General features: G+C 43.2%; 1 protein-coding gene across 2 annotated transcripts in view; it reads left to right on the top strand.

Annotated features, from left to right (window-relative positions):
• DRD2 (dopamine receptor D2) overlaps nucleotides 1-27263 on the top strand; it is a 369819-nt gene that overhangs the window by 237113 nt on the left and 105443 nt on the right. For both annotated transcript variants that reach the window (XM_075327796.1, XM_075327795.1), the window contains exon 2: nucleotides 9532-9829. In XM_075327796.1, coding sequence (XP_075183911.1) covers nucleotides 9563-9829 — 267 coding nt within the window. In that variant the 5' untranslated portion in view covers nucleotides 9532-9562. The remainder of the gene's footprint in view (nucleotides 1-9531; nucleotides 9830-27263) is intronic.

Here is a 27263-nt window from a genome sequence, read left to right as displayed (position 1 = left end):
AGAGTAAGATCAGTGATGACTGGTGAAGCAGAGCTGGATCAGTGATGACTGGTGAAGCAGAGTAAGATCACTGATGACTGGTGAAGCAGAGCAAGATCAGCAATGACTGATGAAGCAGAGTAGGATCAGTGATGACTGGTGAAGCAGAGCAAGATCAGTGATGACTGGTGAAGCAGAGTAGGATCAGTGATGACTGGTGAAGCAGAGCAGGATCAGTGATGACTGGTGAAGCAGAGCAAGATCAGTGATGACTGGTGAAGCAGAGTAGGATCAGTGATGACTGGTGAAGCAGAGCAGGATCAGTGATGACTGGTGAAGCAGAGCAAGATCAGTGATGACTGGTGAAGCAGAGCAAGATCAGTGATGACTGGTGAAGCAGAGCAAGATCAGTGATGAGTGGTGAAGCAGAGCAGGATCAGTGATGACTGGTGAAGCAGAGCTGGATCAGTGATGACTGGTGAAGCAGAGTAAGATCAGTGATGACTGGTGAAGCAGAGTAAGATCAGTGATGACTGGTGAAGCAGAGCAGGATCAGTGATGACTGGTGAAGCAGAGCTGGATCAGTGATGACTGGTGAAGCAGAGTATGATCAGTGATGACTGGTGAAGCAGAGTAAGATCAGTGATGACTGGTGAAGCAGAGCAGGATCAGTGATGACTGGTGAAGCAGAGCTGGATCAGTGATGACTGGTGAAGCAGAGCTGGATCAGTGATGACTGGTGAAGCAGAGCTGGATCAGTGATGACTGGTGAAGCAGAGCTGGATCAGTGATGACTGGTGAAGCAGAGCAGGATCAGTGATGACTGGTGAAGCAGAGCAAGATCAGTGATGACTGGTGAAGCAGAGCAAGATCAGTGATGACTGGTGAAGCAGAGCAGGATCAGTGATGACTGGTGTAGCAGAGCTGGATCAGTGATGACTGGTGAAGCAGAGTAAGATCAGTGATGACTGGTGAAGCAAAGTAGGATCAGTGATGACTGGTGAAGCAGAGCTGGATCAGTGATGACTGGTGAAGCAGAGCAGGATCAGTGATGACTGGTGAAGCAGAGTAAGATCAGTGATGACTGGTGAAGCAGAGTAAGATCAGTGATGACTGGTGAAGCAGAGCAGGATCAGTGATGACTGGTGAAGCAGAGCAGGATCAGTGATGACTGGTGTAGCAGAGCTGGATCAGTGATGACTGGTGAAGCAGAGTAAGATCAGTGATGACTGGTGAAGCAAAGTAGGATCAGTGATGACTGGTGAAGCAGAGCAGGATCAGTGATGACTGGTGAAGCAGAGCAGGATCAGTGATGACTGGTGAAGCAGAGCAGGATCAGTGATGACTGGTGAAGCAGAGCAGGATCAGTGATGACTGGTGAAGCAGAGCAGGATCAGTGATGACTGATGAAGCAGAGCAAGATCAGTGATGACTGGTGAAGCAGAGCAAGATCAGTGATGACTGGTGAAGCAGAGCAGGATCAGTGATGACTGGTGTAGCAGAGCTGGATCAGTGATGACTGGTGAAGCAGAGTAAGATCAGTGATGACTGGTGAAGCAAAGTAGGATCAGTGATGACTGGTGAAGCAGAGCAGGATCAGTGATGACTGGTGAAGCAGAGCAGGATCAGTGATGACTAGTGAAGCAGAGCAGGATCAGTGATGACTGGTGAAGCAGAGTAAGATCAGTGATGACTGGTGAAGCAGAGCAGGATCAGTAATGACTGGTGAAGCAGAGCAGGATCAGTGATGACTGGTGAAGCAGAGCAGGATCAGTGATGACTGATGAAGCAGAGCTGGATCAGTGATGACTGGTAAAGCAGAGCTGGATCAGTGATGACTGGTGAAGCAGAGCAGGATCAGTGATGACTGGTGAACCAGAGCAGGATCAGTGATGACTGGTGAAGCAGAGTAAGATCAGTGATGAGTGGTGAAGCAGAGCTGGATCAGTGATGACTAGGGAAGCAGAGCTGGATCAGTGATGACTGGTGAAGCAGAGCAAGATCAGCAATGACTGATGAAGCAGAGTAGGATCAGTGATGACTGGTGAAGCAGAGCTGGATCAGTGATGACTGGTGAAGCAGAGCTGGATCAGTGTTGACTGGTGAAGCAGAGCAAGATCAGCAATGACTGATGAAGCAGAGTTGGATCAGTGATGACTGGTGAAGCAGAGCAGGATCAGTGATGACTGATGAAGCAGAGCAGGATCAGTGATGACTGGTGAAGCAGAGCAGGATCAGTGATGACTGGTGAAGCAGAGCAGGATCAGTGATGACTGGTGAAGCAGAGTAGGATCAGTGATGACTGGTGAAGCAGAGCTGGATCAGTGATGACTGGTGAAGCAGAGCAGGATCAGTGATGACTGGTGAAGCAGAGCAGGATCGCAGGATCAGTAATGACTGGTGAAGCAGAGTAAGATCAGTGATGAGTGGTGAAGCAGAGCTGGATCAGTGATGACTAGTGAAGCAGAGCTGGATCAGTGATGACTGGTGAAGCAGAGCAAGATCAGCAATGACTGATGAAGCAGAGTAAGATCAGTGATGACTGATGAAGCAGAGTAAGATCAGTGATGACTGGTGAAGCAGAGCAAGATCAGCAATGACTGATGAAGCAGAGTAGGATCAGTGATGACTGGTGAAGCAGAGTAAGATCAGTGATGACTGATGAAGCAGAGTAGGATCAGCGATGACTGGTGAAGCAGAGCAGGATCAGTGATGACTGGTGAAGCAGAGTAAGATCAGCAATGACTGATGAAGCAGAGTAGGATCAGTGATGACTGATGAAGCAGAGTAAGATCAGCAATGACTGATGAAGCAGAGTAGGATCAGTGATGACTGATGAAGCAGAGTAAGATCAGTGATGACTGATGAAGCAGAGTAAGATCAGCAATGACTGATGAAGCAGAGTAGGATCAGTGATGACTGGTGAAGCAGAGTAAGATCAGTGATGACTGATGAAGCAGAGTAGGATCAGCGATGACTGGTGAAGCAGAGCAGGATCAGTGATGACTGGTGAAGCAGAGCAGGATCAGTGATGACTGGTGAAGCAGAGCTGGATCAGTGATGACTGGTAAAGCAGAGCTGGGTCAGTGATGACTGGTGAAGCAGAGCAGGATCAGTGATGACTGGTGAAGCAGAGCAGGATCAGTGATGACTGGTGAAGCAGAGCAGGATCAGTGATGACTAGTAAAGCAGAGTAAGATCAGTGATGAGTGGTGAAGCAGAGCTGGATCAGTGATGACTAGTGAAGCAGAGCTGGATCAGTGATTACTGGTGAAGCAGAGCAAGATCAGCAAAGACTGATGAAGCAGAGTAAGATCAGTCATGACTGGTGAAGCAGAGCTGGATCAGTGATGACTGGTGAAGCAGAGCTGGATTAGTGATGACTGGTGAAGCAGAGCAAGATCAGCAATGACTGATGAAGCAGAGTAGGATCAGTGATGACTGGTGAAGCAGAGCAAGATCAGTGATGACTGGTGAAGCAGAGCTGGATTAGTGATGACTGGTGAAGCAGAGCAAGATCAGCAATGACTGATGAAGCAGAGTAGGATCAGTGATGACTGGTGAAGCAGAGTAAGATCAGTGATGACTGGTGAAGCAGAGCAGGATCAGTGATGACTGGTGTAGCAGAGCTGGATCAGTGATGACTGGTGAAGCAGAGCAAGATCAGTGATGACTGATGAAACAGAGTAAGATCAGGGATGACTGATGAAGCAGAGTAAGATCAGTGATGACTGATGTAGCAGAGTAAGATCAGTGATGACTGGTGAAGCAGAGCAAGATCAGTGATGACTGATGAAGCAGAGTAGGATCAGTGATGACTGGTGAAGCAGAGCTGGATCAGTGATGACTGGTGAAGCAGAGCAAGATCAGTGATGACTGATGAAACAGAGTAAGATCAGGGATGACTGATGAAGCAGAGTAAGATCAGTGATGACTGATGAAGCAGAGCAAGATCAGGGATGACTGATGAAGCAGAGTAGGATCAGTGATGACTGATGAAGCAGAGCAAGATCAGCAATGACTGATGAAGCAGAGTAGGATCAGTGATGACTGATGAAGCAGAGTAGGATCAGTGATGACTGGTGAAGCAGAGCAAGATCAGTGATGACTGGTGAAGCAGAGTAAGATCAGTGATGACTGGTGAAGCAGAGCAAGATCAGTGATGACTGATGAAGCAGAGTAGGATCAGTGATGACTGGTGAAGCAGAGCTGGATCAGTGATGACTGGTGAAGCAGAGCAGGATCAGTGATGACTGGTGAAGCAGAGCAGGATCAGTGATGACTGGTGAAGCAGAGTAGGATCAGTGATGACTGGTGAAGCAGAGCAGGATCAGTGATGACTGGTGAAGCAGAGCAGGATCAGTGATGACTGGTAAAGCAGAGCAGGATCAGTGATGACTGGTGAAGCAGAGCTGGATCAGTGATGACTGGTGAAGCAGAGCAGGATCAGTGATGACTGGTGAAGCAGAGCAGGATCAGTGATGACTGGTGAAGCAGAGTAGGATCAGTGATGACTGGTGAAGCAGAGCAGGATCAGTGATGACTGGTGAAGCAGAGCTGGATCAGTGATGACTGGTAAAGCAGAGCTGGATCAGTGATGACTGGTGAAGCAGAGCAGGATCAGTGATGACTGGTGAAGCAGAGCAGGATCAGTGATGACTGGTGAAGCAGAGTAAGATCAGTGATGAGTGGTGAAGCAGAGCTGGATCAGTGATGACTAGTGAAGCAGAGCTGGATCAGTGATGACTGGTGAAGCAGAGCAAGATCAGCAATGACTGATGAAGCAGAGTAGGATCAGTGATGACTGGTGAAGCAGAGCTAGATCAGTGATGACTGGTGAAGCAGAGCAGGATCAGTGTTGACTGGTGAAGCAGAGAAAGATCAGCAATGACTGATGAAGCAGAGTTGATCAGTGATGACTGATGAAGCAGAGGTGGATCAGTGATGACTGGTGAAGCAGAGATGGATCAGTGATGACTGGTAAAGCAGAGCAGGATCAGTGATGACTGGTGAAGCAGAGCAGGATCAGTGATGACTGGTGAAGCAGAGTAAGATCAGTGATGAGTGGTGAAGCAGAGCTGGATCAGTGATGACTAGTGAAGCAGAGCTGGATCAGTGATGACTGGTGAAGCAGAGCAAGATCAGCAATGACTGATGAAGCAGAGTAGGATCAGTGATGACTGGTGAAGCAGAGTAAGATCAGCAATGACTGATGAAGCAGAGTAGGATCAGTGATGACTGGTGAAGCAGAGTAAGATCAGTGATGACTGGTGAAGCAGAGCAAGATCAGTGATGACTGATGAAACAGAGCAGGATCAGTGATGACTGATGAAACAGAGCAGGATCAGTGATGACTGATGAAACAGAGCAGGATCAGTGATGACTGGTGAAGCAGAGCAGGATCAGTGATGACTGATGAAGCAGAGTAAGATCAGTGATGACTGGTGAAGCAGAGTAAGATCAGTGATGACTAGTGAAGCAGAGCTGGATCAGTGATGACTGGTGAAGCAGAGCAGGATCAGTGATGACTGGTGAAGCAGAGTAAGATCAGTGATGACTGGTGAAGCAGAGCTGGATCAGTGATGACTGGTGAAGCAGAGCAGGATCAGTGATGACTGGTGAAGCAGAGCTGGATCAGTGATGACTGGTGAAGCAGAGCAGGATCAGTGATGACTGGTGAAGCAGAGTAAGATCAGTGATGACTGATGAAGCAGAGCAGGATCAGTGATGACTGGTGAACTAGAGCTGGATCAGTGATGACTGGTGAAGCAGAGCTGGATCAGTGATGACTGGTGAAGCAGAGCTGGATCAGTGATGACTGGTGAAGCAGAGCTGGATCAGTGATGACTGGTGAAGCAGAGCTGGATCAGTGATGACTGATGAAGCAGAGTAGGATCAGTGATGACTGGTGAAGCAGAGCAGGATCAGTGATGACTGGTGAAGCAGAGCAGGATCAGTGATGACTGGTGAAGCAGAGCAGGATCAGTGATGACTGGTGAAGCAGAGTAGGATCAGTGATGACTGGTGAAGCAGAGCAGGATCAGTGATGACTGGTGAAGCAGAGCAGGATCAGTGATGACTGGTAAAGCAGAGCAGGATCAGTGATGACTGATGAAGCAGAGCAGGATCAGTGATGACTGGTGAAGCAGAGCAGGATCAGTGATGACTGATGAAGCAGAGTTGATCAGTGATGACTGATGAAGCAGAGCTGGATCAGTGATGACTGGTGAAGCAGAGCAGGATCAGTGATGACTGGTGAAGCAGAGCAGGATCAGTGATGACTGGTGAAGCAGAGTAAGATCAGTGATGACTGGTGAAGCAGAGCTGGATCAGTGATGACTGGTGAAGCAGAGCAGGATCAGTGATGACTGATGAAGCAGAGCAGGATCAGTGATGACTGGTGAACTAGAGCTGGATCAGTGATGACTGGTGAAGCAGAGCTGGATCAGTGATGACTGGTGAAGCAGAGCTGGATCAGTGATGACTGGTGAAGCAGAGCTGAATCAGTGATGACTGGTGAAGCAGAGCTGGATCAGTGATGACTGGTGAAGCAGAGCTGGATCAGTGATGACTGGTGAAGCAGAGCAGGATCAGTGATGACTGATGAAGCAGAGCAGGATCAGTGATGACTGGTGAAGCAGAGCAGGATCAGTGATGACTGGTGAAGCAGAGCAGGATCAGTGATGACTGGTGAAGCAGAGTAGGATCAGTGATGACTGGTGAAGCAGAGCAGGATCAGTGATGACTGGTGAACTAGAGCTGGATCAGTGATGACTGGTGAAGCAGAGCAGGATCAGTGATGACTGGTAAAGCAGAGCAGGATCAGTGATGACTGATGAAGCAGAGCAGGATCAGTGATGACTGGTGAAGCAGAGCAGGATCAGTGATGACTGATGAAGCAGAGTTGATCAGTGATGACTGATGAAGCAGAGCTGGATCAGTGATGACTGGTGAAGCAGAGCAGGATCAGTGATGACTGGTGAAGCAGAGCAGGATCAGTGATGACTGGTGAAGCAGAGTAAGATCAGTGATGAGTGGTGAAGCAGAGCTGGATCAGTGATGACTAGTGAAGCAGAGCTGGATCAGTGATGACTGGTGAAGCAGAGCAAGATCAGCAATGACTGATGAAGCAGAGTAAGATCAGTGATGACTGATGAAGCAGAGTAAGATCAGTGATGACTGGTGAAGCAGAGCTGGATCAGTGATGACTGGTGACGCAGAGCAGGATCAGTGATGACTGATGAAGCAGAGCAGGATCAGTGATGACTGGTGAAGCAGAGTAGGATTAGTGATGACTGGTAAAGCAGAGCAGGATCAGTGATGACTGATGAAGCAGAGCAGGATCAGTGATGACTGGTGAAGCAGAGCAGGATCAGTGATGACTGGTGAAGCAGAGTAAGATCAGTGATGACTGATGAAGCAGAGTTGATCAGTGATGACTGATGAAGCAGAGCTGGATCAGTGATGACTGGTGAAGCAGAGCAGGATCAGTGATGACTGGTGAAGCAGAGTAAGATCAGTGATGAGTGGTGAAGCAGAGCTGGATCAGTGATGACTAGTGAAGCAGAGCTGGATCAGTGATGACTGGTGAAGCAGAGCAAGATTAGCAATGACTGATGAAGCAGAGTAAGATCAGTGATGACTGGTGAAGCAGAGCTGGATCAGTCATGACTGGTGAAGCAGAGCTGGATCAGTGATGACTCGTGAAGCAGAGCTGGATCAGTGATGACTGATGAAGCAGAGCAGGATCAGTGATGACTGGTGAAGCAGAGCTGGATCAGTGATGACTCGTGAAGCAGAGCTGGATCAGTGATGACTGATGAAGCAGAGCAGGATCAGTGATGACTGGTGAAGCAGAGCAGGATCAGTGATGACTGGTGAAGCAGAGTAAGATCAGTGATGAGTGGTGAAGCAGAGCTGGATCAGTGATGACTAGTGAAGCAGAGCTGGATCAGTGATGACTGGTGAAGCAGAGCAAGATTAGCAATGACTGATGAAGCAGAGTAAGATCAGTGATGACTGGTGAAGCAGAGCTGGATCAGTCATGACTGGTGAAGCAGAGCTGGATCAGTGATGACTCGTGAAGCAGAGTAGGATCAGTGATGACTGGTGAAGCAGAGCTGGATCAGTGATGACTGATGAAGCAGAGCAGGATCAGTGATGACTGGTGAAGCAGAGTAGGATCAGTGATGACTGGTGAAGCAGAGCTGGATCAGTGATGACTGATGAAGCAGAGCAGGATCAGTGATGACTGGTGAAGCAGAGTAGGATCAGTGATGACTGATGAAGCAGAGCAGGATCAGTGATGACTGATGAAGCAGAGCTGGATCAGTGTTGACTGATGAAGCAGAGTAGGATCAGTGATGACTGATGAAGCAGAGCAGGATCAGTGATGACTGGTGAAGCAGAGCAGGATCAGTGATGACTGGTGAAGCAGAGTAGTAGAATTAAAGGTATGACATTATGCACCAAAATTTTGTGTTTTTTGCTGTTTAATAGCAATTATGCATTCAATACGAAAGAGTCTTTATATTTACCAAAGTATGAAAATACCCAAAAGACACCGTGGTACAAATGTATAAAACATTTTATTATTATTAATGCATAGGGTATACATAACAATGATTTCAAGAATAAACCGGAATGAGTGAGTGAAGGAGAGGAGGGGAAGAAACCCACGTGACCCAGGATAGGAATCAATTCTCACATCGGACCTGCGGTAATGCTTACAAAATGCGTTTGGGACGCCGGTCCCCACGTGTACACCAGGATTTACTGGCGATCTGCTGCTAGGTAAGCCCCCTTTCAATTAGCTGGACAGGAGACCTTGGTTTCTATTGCATTAGCATCTCTTTGCACTTGCATGAGGTTATCGATTTGCTGGACAATAGATAATAGACCTTGGTTTATTGTGTTAGCACCTTTACTCTTCCATGGGGTTACCTTTTAGCATTTTGTAAGCATTACCGCAGGTCCGATGTGAGAATTGATTCCTATCCTGGGTCACGTGGGGTTCTTCCCCTCCTCTCCTTCACTCACTCATTCCGGTTTATTCTTGAAATCATTGTTATGTATACCCTATGCATTAATAATAATAATAAAATGTTTTATACATTTGTACCACGGTGTCTTTTGGGTATTTTCATACTTTGGTAAATATAAAGACTCTTTCGTATTGAATGCATTATCCTTTGAGTTGTTGCCTATAACCTATCTGTGGTTCCTTATGCTATACACTTAATAGCAATTATGTAGCAGAGTTGACCCAGAGATGAAGTAGAGTTGTGATATAGTGCAGAGGATGAAGCAATCAGTAACTGCCAGTTTCACATCTCTGATAAAGATCTTGGTTTCATGCTTTCCTATTTCAGCTGGTGAATAGCGCGGTGGGGCAACGTGGTCAGATCATAATCTGTTTATATCATTTCTGCTGTACATACCAGCGTAACATTCTATCAAAACTTCATGAGAATTTCTCATTAATATCTGGAGTACTATGTGTAAGATATAAAAAAATATGTATTTCTTAACCTCACTTCTTGTGTTTTACAGGGCTAATTTGGAGAGGGATCGTCTCACCTTAATGGATCTAAAGAATCTGTCCATGTACAATGATGAATACAACAATGGCACGAATGGCACAGACGGTGATCAGAAGACACAGTACAATTACTATGCCATGCTGCTTACGCTCCTCATATTTGTCATTGTCTTTGGCAATGTCTTGGTGTGTATGGCAGTGTCTAGAGAAAAGGCTCTACAAACCACCACCAATTACCTAATCGTCAGCTTGGCTGTAGCAGATCTGTTGGTGGCAACACTGGTGATGCCCTGGGTGGTTTACCTGGAGGTAAGTTTATTTTACATGTGTTGAATTGTTACATAACATTACTGATGGGCGATCACTAGTTCCGATTACTCATCTTGAATATTTTGTACTATATGTGTATTGCTCATGAATAACAAATCTAGTCCAAGTCAATGGGAAACTCGAATAACATTCCTCCCAGGATGTCTGGTGGAGCTGTAGAAATGCTAAAATGGATGGAAAAGTGCTAAAATTGAATGGGAAGATGCCTGGATGCATCTCTAAAACAAAGGTAGCCTATAGGAATAATACTGTCAGAGTATTACATCACTTCAAATATAGAGGCTCCCCCATACCATTTAAAAAAAAAATATTTAAATAAATAATGAGAAAATAATGTGGACTCCTGCCCGTTTTTAATAACCAGCACAGAAAAAGCAGACAGCTGGGGACTGGTATTCTCAGGCTGGGAAGGTCCATTGTTTTTGGGCCCCCCCAGCCTAAAAATAGCAGCACGCAGCCACCCCACAATTAGCACATTCATTGGATGTGCTAATTGTTGCACTTAACCAAGCTCATTCCGATTGTCCTGGGTGATAATATTAGGGGTTGATGTCAGCTGTGATTTGTCAAAAATCACAGCTCCCATCAAGCCCTAGGTTGGTATTGAAGAGATGTCTGAGACCCTTCCCCCATTGCCCACCCTGTAGGTAAAAAGAAACAAAAAACACAAACAGACAATATAAAGCACACAGCTGGGGGCTGCAGTCTGCAGCTGTCTACTTTACCTGCGCTGGTTATCACAGACAGGTAGGGGAATGCAAGTTATTTTTTTTTTCACTGCACCTGCCAATTAAAGTAATGCCAGTAGAAAAGATGACTCCAGTATTAAAAGCATTACTGTGATTGTCAAGCAATCCTTGCATGTTTAGTGGCTGAAAATCAGGCGCCAAGCATGTGGGGAGGGGACTCGAAAGTCCGGAGGTGAATATCAAAATAGTCAACGAGTAACGAATATCCCGAATAACTTAATATTCAAGAGAGCAACAAATAGCGCCAAATATATTCGCCCATCACTACATAACAAATCTTTTGTTTTGGGAGTTTGGAAATGAAATGCTCCTCTACAATGATAAACTGCAGCTTTGTCCATGGACACATTGTAGGATCCCATTATTTTTATAGTCTTTACTTACAAACTAACAAACTGTTCCAAATATTTGGTAAACAATGTTTAGATTTACTTAGAAAAATATTGTATGACAGTAGATGATTTTGTATGAAACAAAAAACACTAAAATAACAATAACAATACACTAATACTAGAGCTTAGCACAAAAATGTGCAGGACCCAGGACTAGAGCTGCAGTTGTAGTTCACAAATATGTGACCAAAGCCCTATAAAGGTCTTCCTACCTGCCGACATCCCTGGATCTTCTTCTAATTAGTAAGTCCGGAGGGATTTTAATTGTTGTGGCATTAATTAGCCACTGGACCAGGGTCATGCGAATCATTCTGCTCAGCAATGATACATTATGACAACCCATCACGACAAGTTAATTGATATTAAATCATGGGAAATATTTCAGTTTAAACTGGATCTGTCACCAAACTACACTTATTAATACATACTGTAGATGGCTTAAACCTAATCAGGCTGATGTACTTATTTTGAAGAAAATGTTTGGATAGTCCAGAAAGTACAATGAAGAGTCATCTAAACAGCAAGAAAGGTCATGAGACCAGTAAAAGAGATATTATTATTATTATTATTATTATTATTATTATTATTATTACTATTGTTATTGAAATGTATTTTTTATTATTATATTTTTATTGATTTTTTAACTATTATTATCATTATAGAAATGCATATTTATTACGGTATATTTTTATTTTCATTTTTTTAAATTATTATATTAATTATTATTATAATATTAATTATTCTATTTAGTTTGTATTTATTATTTTATTTCTAATTATTATTATTAATTATTATTATTACTGTTCTTATATAGATTTATTATTGTTGTTATTATTATATTTTTATTTATCAGCTTTTATTATTATTATTATTATTATTATTAATAATAATAATAATAATAATAATATAATTACTATTATTATATTTTATATTTTATTATTATTATTATTATTGTTATTTTTATTGTTATTAGTAGTAGTAGTAGTATGTAATTTATTTTTATTTATTAATATTTTATTGTTGTTTATTATTGTTATTAAATTATTAATATAATAATTCCTATATAATATATTATATTAATAATATTAATATTATTAATATAGTAATATTAATATATTTATTTTATATATATATATATATATATATATATATACATATAAAATAAATATAATAATATTAATATAATATATAAATATAAATGATATATTATAAATAAATATATAACTATATATACATTTATAAAATATATATATAAATATATTATTTTAACTATTAATATTTCTTATTATTATTATTAACAATAATAATAATAATAATAATATAATAATTACTATTATTATATTTTATATATTATTATTATTATTATTATTATTATTATTATTATTTTTATTGTCATTAGTAGTAGTATGTAATTTATTTTTATTTATTAATATTTTATTGTTTATTATTGTTATTAAATTATTAATATAATAATTCATATATAATATATAATATTAATAATATTAATATTATTAATATAGTAATATTAATATATTATATATATATATATATATATATATACATATAAAATAAATATAATAATATTAATATAATATATAAATATAAATGATATATATTATAAATAAATATATAACTATATATACATTTATAAAATATATATATAAATATATATTATTTTAATTATTAATATTTCATATTATTATTATTATTATTATTATTATTATTATTATTATTATTATTATTATATCAAAATACACAATGTCATTTATTTTTATACTATATGAATTTTTGCAACCATTGGTGAGAATGCAAAGATGGTGGCCTCCTGGAAGGAAGCAGATACTTTTCTCTATACATTCCATAGCCTAAAGCGATACATTGTGAAGGATTTTCTTACTAATGATAGCTAAAGAGATAAATGGCTTAGCACATAGGGTGCTGGAATATAAAAATGCCCCCAAGAACTTTCCATTGAGAAAACACTAAATGGAATAATGCTAAACTTTTTCATACCGGATGGGAATGAATCTAGTGGGAAAGCTTCACAGTTATTACTATAAGGACACTAGTTTAGTCTGTTAGAGAAAGAAGACGCTGACACGTTAGTCTTATAGACATATTACCCATGTTTATAGGGCAATTGAAGGCTCTATAGTATTTGCCACAAATCAAATTTACGAAAAAAAAAAATTGGCAAAGCTGGAGAATTTGATTTTTTTTTTTAATTTTTATTATTTTTTTTATTTATTACATTGCATATAGCAGTACGTACTACAGCAGTCACACTCTGGCCATGTAATGATGCCCATTCATCTAGATGGTCAACCACATGTGATATATTGGTCTGCTGAATAGAAGGAACACCTCTAGGGACAAATCAGTGGCATTGACAGCACTGACTGGCGCTAGATTAGAAAGTGCAAACTACAGATACATAAGATTCTACACATTATAATCAATTCTGTATATAGTCGTGACCGAAAAATGTTGACACCCTTCAAATTATTCCAGAAAATTAAGTATTTCTCCCAGAAAATGACTCATATTTTGTCTTATACGTGTTTATTCTTTGTGTGTATTGGAAAATACAAAAAAAAACAGAGGAAAAAAAGGCAAATTGGTCATAATTTCAATCACATCCTCAAAAATGGGCCAGACAAAATTGTTGTCCCCCTCAGCTTAATATTTGGCTGCACACCCTTTACCCTTTGCAATAAATAACTGCAATCTCTTCCTATAACCGTCCTCAAACTTCTTCCTCCTCTGACCTGGAATCTCGGACTCTTCTTTATAAACTGCTCCAGGTCTCTCATATTTGAAGGCGTCTTCTCTTCTCCCCACAGAAATTTCAAGATCTCTCCACAGGTGTCAATGGGATTTAGATCCGGACTCATTGCTGCCACTTCAGAACTCTCCAGCACTTTATTTCCACCCCTTTCTGGGGGCTTCTTGAAGGATGTTTGGAGTCATTGTCCTGCTGGAAGACCCATGATCTAGGACACACACCCAGCTTTCTGACATTACTACATTGTCATCCAAAATCCTCTGTTAATCTTCAGATTTCAGGATGTTTTGTTCACAGACTTGGCACCCTGTGCCTGAGGCAGCAACACAAACCCCCAAACACCTTTGAACCTCCACCATGTGTGACTGTAGGTCCTGTTTTCTTCTCTTTGTTGACCGCATTCCATTTTTGCTAAACAGTAGAACGATGTGCTTTAGCAAAAACCTCTAGCTTGGTCTCCTCTGTCCATCCAAGAAAGATTTTGGTTACTCACGTACATTTTAGCAAACTGCAATCTAGCTTTTTTATGTCTCTGTGTCAGCAGTGGGGTCCTCCTGGGTCTCCTCCATAGTGTTTCATTATATTCACATGTGGACAGGTAGTTCATACTGACACTGATGCCCCTAAGCCTGCAGGACAGCTGGAATTTCCTTTGGAACTGATTATCCACTATCCGGACTGTCCTGCGTTGCAACTTTTCAACAATTTTTCTCTGCCATCCACGCCCAGGGAGATTAGCTACGGTGCCATGGGTTGGAAACTTCTTGATTATGCTGCGCAGAGGAACATCAAGATCTCTGGAGATGGATTTTTAACCTTGAAATTCTTGATATTTTTCAACAAATATGGTTCTCAAGTCTTCAGATAATTCCCTTCTCCTCTTTCTGTTTTCAATGCTTAGTGGGACACACACACAGACACAGAATGCAAAGAATGAGTCAACTTCTCCCCTTTTTACCTGGTTTCAGGTGTGATTTTCATATTGCCCACACCTGTTAATTGCCACAGGTGAGTTTGAATGACCAGCACATGCTTGAAACAAAGTTGTTTACCTACAATTTTAGGAAGGTGACAACAATTTTGCCTGGTCCATTTTGGGGGTTTTATGTGAAATTAGGTCCAATTAGCTTTTTTCCTCTATTTTTTGTGTTGTTCCAATACACACAAAGGAAATAAACGTGTATAACAAAATGTATGTAATTAGAAGGCTAAGAAAAGGGAGCACAAATAGGGTCTTACCAGATTCAAAAAGTGGTGTATATAGAATAACACTCACCTAACAGGGTTGTGAAAGTCACAACCCCATGAAGGCATAAAAGATGATGGCGACTGCCACAGCGCCACGTGGGTTAATATTTGGTGCTGGAGAGTAGATTCTTGTGAGGTCCTTAAGAAGGGGACTGGATCCCTGAAACATGTTCACCTATAGAAAAAAAGAATTTATTATTAATCAACAGTTTTTCTTATTGGCGGTAGTGCAGCATTAACTCCGCCTCTTCTCTCCAGCACCGAAAATAATGTGTGTAATTGCAAAAAGCTTCTGGGAAAAATACTTCAGTTATGGTACAATTTCATTACTTTTGGCCATGACTATATGTTTTTTAAAATTACTGTATTTTTAAGAATATAAGACATACTTCCCTCCCAAATTGGGTGGGAAATGGGGGTGCATCTTATAATCCGAATATAGCTTACCAAGGGACTTGGGGGGGGGGGGAGTAGAGTCATAGGAAGCCGGTGGCATGAGTGGGGCAATGCTGCAGGCCTTGCCCTGGGAGGAGGGGATGTAATGGCGGCATGAGGCAGGCACCATTTAAATCCCAATGACAGATGCGATGGACTTCAGGAAAATGGCACTGGAGGATTGAGATCATAAGACTTCAAGAAAGACCCCCAACTTTACATATTTTTTCCCATTTCTTTCTCTAAATTTGGGGTATTTTTTATACTCTGAAAAATGTGGTACCTGTTTCTGGTTAACTAAACATAAATATCTATATATACAGTATCTATACAGTATATATATATATATATATATATATATATATATATATATACTGTATATATACATGTACATATATACTGTATGTATATATATATATATACATATATATATATAGATAGGGAAAGAGACAGAGACACAGAGAAAGACAGACAAAGAGACAGACAGACATAGACAAACAGGTAAAGAGACAGACAGGAAAAGAGACAGACAGGAAAAGAGACAGACAGGTAAAGAGACAGACAGGTAAAGAGACAGACACAGACAGACAGGGAAAGAGACAGATAGGAAAAGAGACAGACAGGGAGAGAGACAGACAGTGACATACAAGTAAAGAAACAGACAGAGACAGACAGGGAAAGTGACAGACAGACAGGGAAAGATACAAACAGATAGACAGGCAGAGAGAGACAGACAAAGAGACAGGCAGACATAGACACAGATAAAGAGACAGATACATACTAAGAGACAGACAGAGAAAGAGACAGACAGAAACAGACAGGGAAAGAGATAGAGAGACAGAAACGGAAATAAATAGAGAGACAGACAGGGAAAGAGATAGAGAGACAGAAACAGACAGGGGAAGAGACAGGGAGACAGACTGACGAAGAGACAGACAGGGAAAGAGACAGAGAGACAGACAGACAAAGATACAGACAGGGAAAGAGACAGAGAGACAGACGAAGAGACAGACAGGGAAAGAGACAAGCAGACAAAGAGATAGAGAGAGAGACAGGCTGGGAGAGAGACAGAAACAGTTATTATCCCTGGCAACGCCGGGTACTACAGCTAGTGTATATATGTGTGTATATATATATATATATATATATATATATATATATATATATATATATATATATAAACATATATTTATGTAATAGAAAGAGAGTAACGGAATAACTACAAGAAAATAAGTTTAGGGAATCTTTGAGAACAGCAGGGTTTTAGCAGTCATCAATACAACCTGAATGATGATTGCAGGAGAATTGACCTCAACAGCTCTAATAATACCGGCTTTATGTTTTTCATCCTCTCTGGAATTGATTGTGCAGAAGTCGACAAGCTACTTTGCATGTTAAAGCTAGAATATGTGAATTTATGAAGAATCTCTGAATACAGTAGTTGCCGGAGGTGACCTGTCATCAAGGCACAGTTGGCGTGGTCCGATGCCGTTTTAATTGTTGCCAAATTGCGATAAATATGACATTCTGATTGATTATTACGGTAAGTTCTGTGATTTTGCAGGGACCAAAAAAACTTAATTTTGACATTCTAGATTTTTTTTTGTTTACAGTCTTTACAGATTGTCTTAATTATTTATATGTTTTCATAGATCAGACTTTTCTCAATGCAGTAATACCACATATGTGTATTCTTTTTATTTTTATCATCCTTATATTTATCGGGGCAAAAGGGGGTGATTTTTTTCAACTTTTATTTTTTTTATTATTTTTCAAAACTTTTTTTTTTTTTTAGCTTTTTACTGTTTTTAACAGTCCCCTTAAGGGACTAAAACCTGTGAGCATCTGATAGCTTGGGCTATATACGGAATTGCTGCACATGAAAATCACACTCTCCTTTGGAGCCCGGCCACAGATAGGGTTTCAAAGGAGCGCTGCTATGACGAGTACAGAGGTCTTCAACAAACCCCTACAGTCATAGCGACCCATTGACGAGCTGCGATCATGTCACAGGTGTGTCGATGAGCACTTAAAATGTCGCGACCCCTTGTCGGCATGTGTTAAATCCTGCTATCAGGGTTTGTCAGCAGGATTTAATAGGCAATAGTGAGCGGAGGTCCACTCCACCCGTGATTGTTAGCAGCAGGTCTTGGCTGTAGCACTCGAGTATGGGCCAACCTCACCCAGTGAGCCCGCTCCATACTCTCACTTCTGACTTGTGCCATACGTGTTTGGCAGATATCGTGAAGGGGTTAAAAACGCCTACAGAGATCTCTCAAAAATTGCTTGAAAGACTCTTTCAATTAATTTCTATTGTAAATCCCCTTTTTTCAGCTTCAGGTTTTAACAAATGCTTGGTGGTAGAAAACAAAGTCAAGGTCATGTCTTTGTAGCAGCTCCTGATGGAATCCACGTCCCAACGAGGCGTTGTCCAATAACGAGGCTGCAAAAAACGCTTCAAGAAAATAAACTCTTGCAAAACCCTTCAAGGGTATGTGCATACGGCATCATGTAGATGCCGACACAGCTGTTGAGTATTGCCAGGTGATGCCATTTCTGGAAAATGCTAGTGGATGTTTTACTGAAGAAGCTTATTTTTTCTTGTAGCCATTTAAGAATAAGGTGCCAACTTTTTGTGGTTAGATACATTTTATTAAGGCCGCTTTCACATTGTGCTCCTTTTCCTGTTCAGTGGTCTTGAGGTTTCTGTCCGAACCCCTCACAAAATGGGTTTCAGACATTAGCGCCCACGAGGCCACTAACTAAAATGGTGCAGACCGAATCACCGCTTGCTTCGTTATGCACCATCTTCGAGAGTATACACCTATTGGAGGTGGACTGCTATACTACATATAGCAGTCCACCTCCAATAGGTGTATACTCTCAAAAATGGTGCACAATGAAGCACGCAGTGATTCGGTCTGCACCATTATAGTCAGTGTCCCCATCGGCGCATATGTCCGAAACTCGATTTGCGGGGGTCAGACGGAAGCAATAGTCTTGAGCAATTCCTTTAGCTAATTGCTCAGGACCACTGCGGCATAAAAATGGAAGGGTGATGGAAATTGAAGTCTTTTTGATCATTCTTACCATTATCGATAATTGCAAGATAATCCAGATCCAATACTTCAGAGTAATCCAGACCCCAGCAATCAACTTCGATAGCTTCAATCACTTCTTTAACGAACCTCATCAAATGCTACAAGACGCCGTCGCTTATCCTGCTGCTTCCCCCTCCCCCTCCAATCTTGTAAGGTGCTCTGACATCGGCTTAAGCGGGCTTTACATGCTGCGACATCGCTAATGCGAACTCGTTGGGGTCACGGAATTCGTGACGCACATCCGGCCGCATTAGTGATGCCGTTGCGTGTAACACCGATAAGCGATTTTGCATCGTTGCAAAAACGTGCAAAATCGCTAATCGGCGACACGGGGGTCCATTCTCAAATCTCGTTACTGCAGCAGTAACGAGGTTGTTCCTCGTTCCTGCGGCAGCACACATCGCTGCGTGTGACGCCGCAGGAACGAGGAAGCTCCCCTTACCTGCCTCCCAGCCGCTATGCAGAAGGAAGGAGGTGGGCGGGATGTTACGTCCCGCTCAGCTCCGCCCCTCCGCTGCTATTGGGCGGCAGTTCAGTGACGTCGCTGTGACGCCGCACGGACCGCCCGCTTAGAAAGGAGGCGGTTCGCCCGTCACAGCGACGTCACCGGACAGGTATGTATGTGTGACCGGTCTGGGCGATGTTGTGCGGCACGGGCAGCGATTTGCCCGTGTCGCGCAACAGATGGGGGCGGCTACCCACACTAGCGATATCGGGACCGATATCGCAGTGTGTAAAGTAGCCTTTAGTCGAGGACATTTTACTTTTGTTTGATGCTGGATTATAGGGATTTGTCAGCAATTGGATGGGATATTATCAGATTTTTATGGCAATGAGTGAATTAACTAAGAAAAGTTTAATGTACCAACCCAATCTGAGAAAATGTAACAGAATGGCTCCACGACAAGACGCCAATCCCTACTGTATTAATATTACATTCTTTACAAATGGTTTCGATTAAGAGCCTTTTGCGAATTGATCAGGGAAATTTGCTGTTCTCTTAAGGCTGCTTTACACGCGGCGATTTATCGTGAGATCGCACCCGCCCCCATCGTTTGTGCAACACGGGCAATTTGTTGCCGTGTCGCACAATGTCGGTAACCCCCATCACACGTACTTACCTTCCAAACGACCTCGCTTTGGGCGGCGAACATCCTCTTCCTGAAGGGGGAGGAATGATTGGTGTCACAGCGACGTCACACAGCGGCCGCCCAATAGAAGCGGAGGGGTGGAGATGAGCGGGACGTAACATCCCGCCCACCTCCTTCCTTCCGCATTGCCGGCGAGGCGCAGGTAAGCTACAGTTCATCGTTCCCGGGGTGTCACACGGAGCGACGTGTGCTGCCTCGGGAACAATGAACAACCGGCGCACAGAAGGACGTTCAATTTTTAGAAAATGGGCGACGTGTTAATGAGCAACGATAAGGTGAATATTTTTGCTCGTTTGCAGTCACTCGTAGCTGTCACGTGCTACGATATGTCAAAAGATGCCGGATGTGCGTCACTAACGACGTGACCCCGTCGACATATCGTTAGATATATCGTAGCGTGTAACGGGCCCTTTAGTTATTACAGATAATGGAGCTTTATATTTTCTCTCAAATTGATTGTTTTATACATTGGGATTATTGGAGAAACATCCCATTGGGACTCTTGTTACTAATTGTTACTTTGTGCTTGAATTTGGTTCATACTATATATATATATATATATATATATATATATATATATAAAACTAACCTTAATTGGTCAATCGTGTTTCAATAAACCTTCCAAAAATCAACAGTACAAGCAGCTTTGAGAATCTTTGCAATTTAGCTTAGCAGAGAAATCTGCTCTATTTCCACTTAAGAACCATTTCTTTGCCTCCCCTTTTGTCTCGTAAAGTCATCATTCTCTATGAAAATCCATGTAATTAGAGATGAGGGGATCAGTGGAAGTTCGGGTTCTGCTGGTGCACGTAAACTTTTTTAAAGTTCGGTTTTGGACCTGGACTTGACCTGAACTTCATTTGAAGTCAATAATTGGGCAGTTCGGGTCTCCACCCACATCCGGCTACCCATACACAGATCAGTTCCGGGGGAGTGTGGGAGGGTTTTTATGTTTTTTGTTTGGTGCACACTACATCCGATCACACTGTTGTTACCCCCAGTGCGAACCGTTCAAACACTGCAAGCGGCTCACACTGGGCTGAGCACCGAGCATACCCGAACACAGTGATGCTCTCACAAGTGATTTGCATTCATAAAGCACCCAAACATTGTTTTCTTGGAAAAGTTTGCGTTTGTACCGAACACCAAATTTCATCTTTTCTCATCTCTATATGTAATCCATTCTTGTCAAAACAAAATGGATTGCCACCTTATTGAGGGATCAGATTACATCAACCTATTGTGGAGGAGAAGGGGTTAACACCACACTGCCGTCTTAAGCAAGATGGCTGTCATGGTTCCGATGCGCGGAGCATCTTGTGTTGTTATGTTCTGCCATGCTCTCCTGCAGAGGCGGTACTTGCTGTTCCATCATTCAGAGATTTTTGCAGGTTGGATGCTCTGCTGTTTGTCTTGAACTCCTATGGATGGGATGTCTCTTAGCTCTGGGTTTCACACTAGTACTGGCAGGTGCCTGTGCAGATGCTCCTCATACCTGGTGATTGCTCTGCTTCAGTAGGGACCATGGTCGCCAGGAACGTCACCAGTCGAACTTCCTGTTTACAGTAGTGCTCTCGGCTCCCGTAGTGTTTAGTGATCTGATCTTGGCTCTCGACTCTGGACTGTTGTTGACTATTCTCTGCCTGTCTCTTTGTTTTTGTTGTTACCTCCTGGCTTCTGAGCTCGGACCTCCTCCTGACCATATCCCCGCCTGCTCCCTGTATCCTGTACATACTCTCCTGGAATCCTGACCCTTGGCTTGTATCTGGACCTCGTCTCTGTCTGCTCCCAGTGTCCTGTCGCTACCTCCTGGCATCTCTGACCTTGGCTTGTCTGATTACCTCCCCATTCCCATTCACACAAGTAGTGTCTAGCGCCACCTTGTGACGGACATCACAACGGCTTCCTTAACAACAGCAGCGCGGTTCTAACCCCTTCTCCTCCACATTTACTATGCTTATGCACATGGGGACTGCAGAAGCCGATCTCTGAACGCTAAAGGTGGTTGTGACCGTATCACAAACCGCTCAGGTGAGCATTTATATATTAATTGTTTATCCATTATCCATTGGATAAAACCCTATATTGCACCATTTTATCTTTCAGCAATTCTGTATTAAAGTTTATGGACAGGGTAGTGGAGAGACGAGTATTCAGCACAGTGACAGAGTTGTGAGATGATTTTGCAGCTTATAGCAAGTGACATATAGTGCTCACCTTCACTGCTGGATTCACAGCTACACTGCTCAATGCTGCTGTATTATGTCCTTTATGCTACTTCTTCAGAACATGTTCTACACACAGACAGGAGAGCAGGAATCCTACATGTTTGTGTGTACTGTGTATAAGAGACATCATGGCAGCTATTTTCCACCCACTAGCTCAGAGACAACAAACAATTACTGATAGAGACTCTCTGCTATTTCATCCTTCTTCTCTGCACAATTCCTAAAACTTAACATGGACAAAACAGAGTTTATTGTCTTTCCTCCTCCTCACTTATCTCCTCCAACAAGCCTTTCCATCAAACTCGATGGTTGCTCACTCACCCCAGTCTCACAAGCTCGTTGCTTCGGAGTAACCCTCGACTCTGCTCTATCCTTCAAGCCACACATCCAAACCCTCATCACCTCCTGCAGACTACAACTCAAAAACATCTCCCGGATCCGTGCTTTCCTTAACCAAGAATCAGCAAAAACATAAGTGCATGCCCTCATCATCTCCCGCCTCGACTACTGCAACCTCCTGCTCTCTGGCCTACCTTCCAACACTCTTGCACCCCTCCAATCTATCCTAAACTCTGCGGCCCGCTTAATCCACCTCTCCCCCCGCTACTCCCCAGCCTCGCCACTCTGCCAATCCCTTCACTGGCTTCCCATCACCCAACAACTCTAGTTCAAAACATTAACCATGACATACAAAGCCATGCACAACCTGTCTCCTCCCTACATCTGTGACCTAGTCTCCCGGTACCTACCTGCACATAACCTCTGATCCTCACAAGATCTCCTCCTCTACTCCTCTCTTATCTCCTCTTCCCACAATCGCGTACAAGATTTCTCCCGTGCATCCCCCATACTCTGGAACGCTCTACCTCAGCACATCAGACTACCTACCGTGGAAAGCTTCAAGAGGAACCTCAAGACCCACCTCTTCCAACAAGCCTACAACCTACAATAGCCCTCAGTCCAGTACACCACTGCACAACCAGCTCTGTCCTCACCTATTGTACCATCACCCATTCCCTGTAGACTGTGAGCCCTCACGGGCAGGGTCCTCTCTCCTCCTGTAGACTGTGAGCCCTCGCGGGCAGGGTCCTCTCTTCTCCTGTAGACTGTGAGCCCTCGCGGGCAGGGTCTTCTCTCCTCCTGTAGACTGTGAGCCCTCGCAGGCAGGGTCCTCTCTCCTCCTGTAGACTGAGCCCTCGCAGGCAGGGTCCTCTCTCCTCCTGTAGACTGTGAGCCCTCGCGGGCAGGGTCTTCTCTCCTCCTGTAGACTGTGAGCCCTCGCAGGCAGGGTCCTCTCTCCTCCTGTAGACTGAGCCCTCGCAGGCAGGGTCCTCTCTCCTCCTGTAGACTGAGCCCTCGCGGGCAGGATCCTCTCTCCTCTATACCAGTCTGTCTTGTACTGTTAATGATTGTTGTACGTATACCCTCTCTCACTTGTAAAGCGCCATGAAATAAATGGCGCTATAATAAATAATAATAATAAAAGAGGCCATAGAAGATAAAACTGGTGACAAATAGCAGAATGAAAGTTAAATGATGGCCAGAAATTGTTATTTCTCTTGCATATGACAGCTTATTCTTAAAAGTTAAATTAAATGACAACTAAGCTTTAAAGGGTCGGAATTACTTTGACTATGATTCAACAAAGCGTTGATGTTAGATTCATAAATGGCTTTGAAAAGTCATAAAATGTTTACGCAATACAGATTTTTTACGGTATTTTTGGCTATCTCCCCCAAAATGGGAAGTGATAAGGAGGGACAGGGGTGCAACTGAGTGAGGCAACTCCAGCTCATCTAACAACAAACTTTGGGGTGCCTTATACAACAATTCTTATTCCAGCCCCTGATTCCTAGCAGCCTCTTAATCCCCTGAGTCCCAGAGCATTTTCCGGTTTGCTTTTTTTTTTTGCTCCCCTTCTTTCAAGAGCCGTAACTTTTTTATTTTTCCGTCAATCTTGCCATATGAGAGCTTCTTTTTTGCGGGACGAGTTGTTCTTTTAAATGCAACTATAAGTTTTACCATATAGTGCACTGGAAAACAGCAAAAAAATTCCAAGTGTGGAAAAACTGCAAAAAAAGTGTGAGCACACAATAGGTTTTGGGATATTTTATTCACCATGTTCACTATATGGTAAAGCTGATGTGTTGTTGTGATGCCTGAGGTCAGTGCGAGTTTGTAGACACCAAACATGTATAGGTTTACTTGTATCTAAGGGGTTAAAAAAAAATCACAAGCTTGTCCAATAAAAGTGGCACACGTTTTGCGCCACTTTCCGAAATCCGTAGCGTTCTGATTTTTTGGGATCTATGGCTCAGTGATGGCTTTTTTTTGTGTCTCGAGCTGATGTTTCTAATGGTACCATTTTTGCGCAGATGCTATGTTTTGATCGCCTGTTATTGCATTTTGCGCAAAACTTGTGGCAACCAAAAAACGTAATTTTGGCGTTTGGAATTTTTTTGCTGCTACGCCGTGTACCAATCAGGTTAATTGATTTTACATTTTGATAGATCGGGCATTTCTGAACGCGGCGATACCAAATATGTGTACATTTTTTATTTTGTTAACCCTTTAGTTTTCAATGGGGTGAAAGGGGGGTGATTTAAACTTTTAGGGTTTTTGTTTTTTTATTTTTTAAAACTTTTTTTTTTATTTTTTTTGTATTTTACTAGTCCCCCTAGGGGGCTATATGGATCAACAATCCAATTTCTCTGCCATATCTGTAGATCTCCGCTACAGGCCGAGATCTGCAGATACAATGCTTTACTCTCCGTGCTGGCACTATGCTGGTATTGAGAGAAAGTGACTCATGTTAGCTACAGGCGTCATCACATGACCCTGTGCTACCATGGCAACCACCAAAAGTCACATGATCACGCACGTGACTTCTGGTGGGGGCGGCGGTAAGTGAAAGTAATGGCCGTGTGCATATACAGCTCGCTTCCAGACTTTGGCAGCGTGATGTAAGGGGTTAAAAGTAGCAGGTGGAATGCTATTCCACTCGTAACTTGCAGGCACACATGTCAGCTGTTGAAAACAGGTGAAATGTGTGAGGATCGCCATGACCTGCCCACGGCAGGAGGCGGGGATTCATCTCACACGATCCATGACGGATATATCCGTCATTGGTCGTGAAGGGGTTAAAGGAAATCTGTGAGCAGGTTTTTGCTACCGTATCTGAGAGCAGCATGATGTAGGCAAAGAGACACTGAATCCAGCGATGTATCACTTAAATTACTGGGTGCAGCCGTTCTGACTCCATCAGAATTGTTAGATTTAGTTATGTAGCAGAGTTGAGAGCGCTGTCCCGCCTACACCAGGCTCTCTATAGAGATTGTTCATTGACTGTGAAGTGTCATTCAGAGAATGGGGCGTGTCAGGCTGCCATGCAATTGACATTGGTGTCTGAGCAATGATAATGGTCATGCTGCTTAAACAACCATATTATGGAATGAATGGCGCTATAATAATAAATAAACAATAGATCGGACTGTGACAATACAGGCATGCCTGAATTCTATGTTTTAACCCTTGCATCATGCTGTCTTCAGATTAAATAGCAAAAACCTGCTGACAGATTACCTTTAATGAATCAGACTCCTCTGACTCCAGCAACCCCCTCATCAAGACTGGCATGAACAATGCTAGCTTTGATAAATCGGAGCCTTTGTGTTGGCATTGGTGCCATTTTAAAAATCACAATTTGTTAATAACCATTCGGAGCTTCTTTTCCCAGTTTCATAAGTTTAGAAAACATAGCTGTCGTAAACTGACAAAACTGAAAACAAACAAAAGAGAGAAAAAAAGAACCTAAAAAAGATTAAAAAGAACCAAACTTTATTTTTTTTTACATTCTCATATATATTTTAAATCAATAACTTGAACCCAAAGAGCAAAAGGCTTCAGTTAAAAATAGAAGTGGCTAATCTTTGTGTGTTTGACATTTCAGGAGATACCATGCAATAAGTCCATACCACAAAGCCAAGTGGGTTAACTGATTCAGCTCCGGCGCTGCACAATTCTCTACAAAGGCAAAGTATATATATATATATTGTGAGGTAGCGTCGTCGGCTGCACTGCAGAAGACACGGGATCCAGGCACCAAGGTTCACAGCACACGGTTTATTCCAAAGAAAAAGTCCATAATATTACATATGTGCCTTTCCGGCAGAGAACTCAGGGAGATGTGATCACTCCCTCACACCCGGCACACCTGCCCTTGTTCCTGAATCTATTTATCCCTCCCTTCAGCCTGTAGGGAAAACAGCATTAACCCTATAGTGGATTATCATAGAGTGAGCACAACCGGGGCGAGACATACCGGCCGTCATAGATAACCCCGGTCACAGTCTCACATACCCCCCCCCTCAGTTCAAGCGTGCGGGGTTGAACTCTTGCCATCAAACACGGGCCGCGGGACAAGGCATCGGCGTTGCCCTGCAACCTACCGGCCCGGTGTTCAACTGTAAACCGGAAGTTCTGCAGAGAAAGGAACCACCGGGTAACCCGGGCATTCCGTTCCTTGCCGGACCTCATCCAGACCAGTGGAGAGTGATCCGTCACCAAGCGAAACTGACGTCCCAGCAGGTAATAGCGTAGGGACTCCAAGGCCCACTTGATCGCCAGGCACTCCTTCTCCACTACGCTATAATTCCGCTCGGGAGGGGTGAGCTTCCTACTTAAGAAGGTGACGGGGTGTTCCACCCCCTGAACCACCTGAGACAGCACTGCCCCCAGGCCGACCTCCGAGGCGTCAGTCTGTACTATGAACTCTTTCCGGAAATCAGGGTTTACAAGAACGGGCTGTCCGCACAGGACCCCCTTCAGGGCCCGGAAGGAGTCCTCGGCCTGCGGAGTCCAGTGCACCATGACGGACTTCTTGCCTTTGAGAAGGTCCGTCAAGGGGGCTGATAGTCCCGCAAAATCTTTTACAAACCTCCTGTAGTACCCCACGATACCCAGGAAGGCCCTAACCTGCTTCGTGGTCAGGGGTCTAGGCCACTTCTGGATCGCCTCAACTTTGTTAATTTGGGGCTTAATCACTCCTTGGCCTATCACGTAGCCCAAGTAGCGGGCTTCCGTGAGTCCCAACGCACATTTCTTGGGATTGGCTGTCAATCCGGCTGTTCGAAGCGCGTCCACCACCGCTTGTACCTGTTCCAAGTGGGTCTGCCAATCGGAGCTGTAAATAATGATGTCATCAAGGTACGCTGATGCATACGCCTGGTGGGGTTCCAGCACTAAGTCCATCAACCTCTGGAACGTGGCCGGAGCGCCATGTAACCCAAAAGGCAAGACCACATAGTGGAAGAGACCCTCCGGCG

Source organism: Anomaloglossus baeobatrachus, chromosome 11, assembly GCF_048569485.1.
Source record: "Anomaloglossus baeobatrachus isolate aAnoBae1 chromosome 11, aAnoBae1.hap1, whole genome shotgun sequence".
NCBI lineage: Eukaryota > Metazoa > Chordata > Amphibia > Anura > Aromobatidae > Anomaloglossus > Anomaloglossus baeobatrachus.
The sequence above is the reverse complement of the archived record's forward strand: the minus strand, read 5'-3'. Positions and strand labels throughout refer to the sequence as shown.